Consider the following 5,472-nt stretch of genomic DNA (forward strand, 5'->3'; position numbering starts at 1 on the left):
ATATGTTAATATAAACAGCTCCCCAGGGAGTTGAATCCAGTCCTTGTCTACAAACATTTGGACAAACTAAAAATATTGTTGATAAATTACCTGGTCCATGAAGAAGTATAGAAATTGAAAAAATAATATTTTCAGGCATTGCCTAGTCTAGTATGTAGGTGAAATAATTCAATTAGATGAATCTCACCCGCATAAATAAAGGTTTCAGCTCTTTAACTTCACAAACATCAACAGATGAAAGAATTGAAGGAATATAGATGTTCAAATGTAGGCAGAATGGTGAATGTTACACAGTGTGTAAAGTGGCCACTTAAACCAGCCATTGACAGGTCATAAGCCCTGTAGATGCCTAGACTTCTATATTACCGTCTCTTCAATGTTCTTCATCTCTGTTGCAATATGTTAATATAAACAGCTCCCCAGGGAGTTGAATCCAGTCCTTGTCTACAAAAATTTGGACCAACTCAAAATATTGTTAGTTCAAAAACCATTGAGATGCTTTTTTTAAAGAAGAACTTGGACAAAAGGCAGTACACGAGATGTAGGTACATCAGCAAAGGCTGCCTGCCTGCCTATAAATAGGTACAAACGAATCTACATAATGTCAATCCACTATAATATGACCGTAAAACAGTATATTCTCCATCAGGTATGACGCGACTGGTTTACTCAATACTCGTCGGAAACATGATTAAATCACTACGTCATTTTCCGACGTAAACACAATAATCAGCTGTCACCTGAAAAAGATGGCGTCCACCCTCAATATGATCGAATCATGTAAATAAAACACAAGAGATAAGTTAAAAAACGATTTAATTTAAATACATCCAATTCGAAAACGTCATTTAAAACAAAGATGAAAACTGCGAGATAATTACGTTTAGTTAACTATGATAATTTGATCCAAGCGATTTAACATTACGAGTGCATTGCGTTAAAGGCACAGATAATACGAAATGGGATCTCTGTACACGTCGACGGCGCCCAAATACATGGCTAGTGGAATGGGATGCATGTCGCGGCGGCTAGAAGCCGTGCACCTTGAGCTGGTCGGACTTGGCCAGCCCGGACTTGGTCAGCCACTGGCAAATGTTCTCCCGCTGGTCGCCCTGCAGCTGCAGCACCTCGCCGTACTCCGGGTGCTCCACGACCGTCCCGTTGCACGCGAACTCCTTCTTGCACGCGCGGACGATCTTCTTCAGGTCGTAGTCCGCGGACAGGCCCTGCACGGTGGTGAGCGTCTTGCGCCCATTGCGCTGCTGGATCCGGATGTGCACTAGGCCATCTTGCACGTCGTCCTCCGAACCCTTGAATGCGTCGGCAAAGGGGTCAAACTTGTTTAAATTCTGGATGGACATGCGACAAAAAAAGGACAACTTCAAAGAAAAAATACTGCGGTGCGCAGATCACTCGCGGATTCGCGGATGGGAACGGATTCTGGATGCGCTCGGCGAAAGCGACGGGTTAAACAGCAATGGCCGCCGAAATCGAATACGTCAGATGCGTCACGCCGGAAACGGATGTTCCGACTTCTGCGCTTTGTTTACATTGCCAGGCGCGACGAAAAATGCACCGAAGTACCTACTTCAGTAAATCCATTTTATTTATATAATATTCACAATAATTTATATAGGTTCAGAACCTTTTACAAAAATTAAAAACACCAAAAGAAAACATTACATTTGTAAAAACTAGCAGTAAAAAATAAATATCTGATCAAAAATACATCTGTAATAAATACAAACATTATAAATATATGTATACATTTTTTTTTCTTTAAATAAATATTTGCGTTCATATGATTTACCCAAATATTTAATTTTGAGGGCCATTTTCAACGTATTGTAAATAACTCACTATTAGAAAATGGAATCCAGTTGGGGTTGAGTGGAATTTGAACCACGAACCTTTAGTTCGTGAGTCAGAGACACTAGCCACATGACCACAACCCAAATTATTTTGTATTATTTTTATTATATTATCATCTTCATTCCCTTCCTGCACCTAATGGTGCATAGGGCACTGAATCCGTACACCAATCGCAGCATATCTTGATCACTTTTGTTACACGAGTGTAAGATGATTAATCTCACGCTTCAGGTACCAGTCCGGGGACTATAAAATATTTACGTTAACATATTACCTATAACAGAGATGAAGAACATTTTAGAGCAGGTAGTATAGAAGTCATTGGCTGGTTTAAGTGGCCACTTTACACACTGTGTAACATTCACCATTCCGCTCATAATTGAACTTTTATATTTCTTCAATTCTTTCATCGGTTGATGTTTGTGAAGTTAAAGAGCTGAAACCTTTATTTATGCGGGTGAGATTCGTGTAATTGAATTATTTCACCTACATACTAGGCAACGCTTGAAAATTTGTTTTCAATTTTTATACTTCTTCATGGACCAGGTGGATTTATCAACAATATTTTGAGTTTGTCAAAATTTTTGTAGACAAGGACTAGGTTCAACTCCCCGGGGAGTTGTTAATATTAACATATTGCAACAGAGATGAAGAACATTTTCAGGCGCTGCCTAGCCTAGTATGTAGGTGAAATAATTCAATTACACGATTCTCACCCGCGTAAACAAAAGGTTTCAGCTCTTTAACTTCACAAACATCAACAGATGAAAAAGTCGAAGGAATGTAGATTTTCAAATATGGGCAGAATGGTGAATGTTACACAGAGTGTAAAGTGGGCACTTAAACCAGCCAATGTCAGGTCATAAGCCCTGCTGTAGATGCCTAGACTTCTATACATTACCTTCTCTGAAATATTCTTCATCTTTGTTGTAATATGTTAATGTTAACAGCTCCCCAGGGAGTTGAATCCAGTCCCTGTGTACATAAATTTGAACAAACTCAGAATACTTCTAGTTATATACAATGAAAAAGGAAAAGTTTTTCACCTCTTCGCAAACAGCGCACTAAATTCAGTGAACGCACATTTGCGGTCGCAAGCCCTACGGCATGGAATGCTCTCCCAGCAGAGGTGCGAGGCTGTGGGAGTGAAGTGATGTTTCGGAAAAAAGCTTAAAACCCACTTGTTCTCTAAATCATTTGAATAAATCCGTAGCATGTGAAAACAAAATAAATTGTTTTTCAAAAAGATATATATGTTTGGATAATTTAAATAGCGCCATTATTGTGAAAATTACCTCAAGGGCGCTGTACAATAAATAAATATCCCAGCAGGTCTTGCAGCTACAGAGCGCATGGACGGTTGAGATTCTAGTTTCTAGTCTCCAATTATGATATAAAACAATTATGATATACAGGAGCTAGATTGCAGCACGTCTTGCAGCTACAGAGCGCATGGGCAATTAGAAATCTAGCCCCTATTTATATTTAAAATGAATATATATTTGACAATGAAGTTTAGAGTTAAAGCGATATTTTAAAAAACGAAATAAAAAACAAATTTATAAAAATAGAAGTTAGATTACAACAAGTCTAACAGCTACTGAGAGCATGGACGGTTGAAATTCTAAACCTAATTTACTAAAATTATATATTTGATAGTTGATAACATTCACATAATATGATTTATATATGATAGCTATCATCACAAAAAGTCTTGCAGCTGCAAAACGCATCGACGAGTGAAATTTTAGCCAAACTTATAAGCTTCAATTATTATTTTTTTATTTTTTAATAAATTTCATAAAAAGTACATGTTTTTGTAAAATTCTAAACATATCTACTTTTACACATCTAGTAAATATTATCACTGTAACTCTCCAAAACAAGAGACTAACTCTTGTGCTTGGAGAGCGACTTACACTGTTTTAGTTGTTTATTTATAAGAGTTTATATAATCTTAAATACGAGCACATGAGAGAAAAAAAAACACAGGAAATATAAAGAAAAACATAAAACAATATTACATTCATACTAATTAAAATTGAATGTTGTTTTTACACGTGTTCAAAAATTTCTTTACATTAACTTTAAATTTATTTATTCATTGATTATTTTTGATAGTTTTTAGTTCATTGGGAAGATTATTATAATTTTTTACACTTTTGAAGACAAAGCTATTTTGACCATGACTTGTATGGAATTTAGAAATTTTAATATTATGTTGCTATCTGAGTGACTTATTCATCTCAAATTCTTTTATTTTTTCTTCTTCATAAATTTGTATAATATAATTTATTTTATAAAGAGTGTCTACTGTGTGAACCTAAAATAATTTAAATAGACTTTCCGTATTGAATGTTGAGGGTGTAATTAAAATTACTTAAATAACCTGTAGCAATTGCACAGAAATCTTTAATCCGAGTCATCTTAAAAAAAACATTTCGCTATCCAAGTGACTTGCTCTTCAAAGAATTCAGAGTACTGAATATTATCCAACAGTATATATTGAGAACGGTAGTGGTTACTCACATAAATAGAGACATTTACCCGAGCGTCAACCACAACCATAATACAAGATACTCTAATAGGGATCTGATACTAAGTGAAGGGGTCAACACTGTTCTGGCATCGAGACAACACTATAACGTCGGCAAAAAGGTCCATAACCTTTTGCCAGAATCGTGGAAAGACGGGAGTGTTGTCAAGTTACGGAAGGTGTTGACCTCGCTCTTTCATGACATTGGTCGTAGGGAGTCAGAAAATTTGATGCATGCCACGGATTGGAGAACCTTACTGGATGTCAAAAATAAAATATAAAAAATAAGGAATAATTAAAAAAATACATATTTATAGATGACAACCATGAAGTTTCGCATAAATAATTTGTCTATGTTTTTATGAATGTATGTATGTGTATGCGCATGGGTGTATGTACGTGTGTGTGTATGGACATGTGTATATATGTGTATATTTATATATACATGTGTGTACATATGTGTATGTCTGTATGTATATGAATCAAAATGTGTATCCGAATAAGTTTATATTTTGTTTGTCTGTGCTCTATATTAATTTGTTAACTATTATAATATATTAAAATGTAATTGCCTAGCTTGGAACGGGGTATGTACCCTTGTTAGCTGGGCAAAGTGAATATGGAATTGTATTTTGATAAAGAGTGTGAATAAATAAATAAAAAAATAAATAAAAAATAATATTTGTACTATTTTAAGAGGGTTTAATATATTGGCATATTCACTACCCCATCCTACAATACCGTATTGTAACAAAGATTGTACAATTGAGTAATAAGCTATGTTTTAATGATTGATTTTTAAAATATTCCAAAATCTAGAAAATATGTATATAAATTATCTAATTCATTCACTAATATGGTATTTCAATTTAAAGTTTTGGTCTATTTATCTATAGAAGCACCATGAAAAGCGCCCTTGAGTTATTATATAACGAAAATGGCGCTATATAAGTTATCTATAATAATAGTAATTAATAAAACACGTTTTTTGGCCGGATTGGAAACGTTCGTCTGTCACTACGTCACTTCGATCAATCGATAGTTGCGCGTCGCGCTTCACTAGA

The 5,472-nt window shown here is 35.1% G+C and overlaps 1 protein-coding gene across 1 annotated transcript; it reads right to left on the reverse strand.

Annotated features, from left to right (window-relative positions):
• Positions 1 to 799: 799 nt before the first annotated feature.
• Positions 800 to 1,707, reverse strand: eIF1 (eukaryotic translation initiation factor eIF1). Its single transcript, XM_088238353.1, has one exon. It carries the CDS (start codon positions 1,359 to 1,361, stop codon positions 1,029 to 1,031), a length of 333 nt encoding a protein of 110 aa, XP_088094479.1. The 5' UTR covers positions 1,362 to 1,707; the 3' UTR covers positions 800 to 1,028.
• Positions 1,708 to 5,472: the final 3,765 nt, after the last annotated feature.

The sequence above is a fragment of the Micrasema longulum genome, unplaced genomic scaffold (genome assembly GCF_059751315.1).
Source record: "Micrasema longulum isolate JH-2025_06_02 unplaced genomic scaffold, ASM5975131v1 h1tg001872l, whole genome shotgun sequence".
NCBI classification, from domain to species: domain Eukaryota; kingdom Metazoa; phylum Arthropoda; class Insecta; order Trichoptera; family Brachycentridae; genus Micrasema; species Micrasema longulum.

Coding starts and splice junctions, on each gene's coding strand:
- eIF1 (XM_088238353.1), bottom strand. CDS start 1,361: ATGTCCATCCAGAATTTAAACAAGTTTGACCCCTTTGCCGACGCATTC.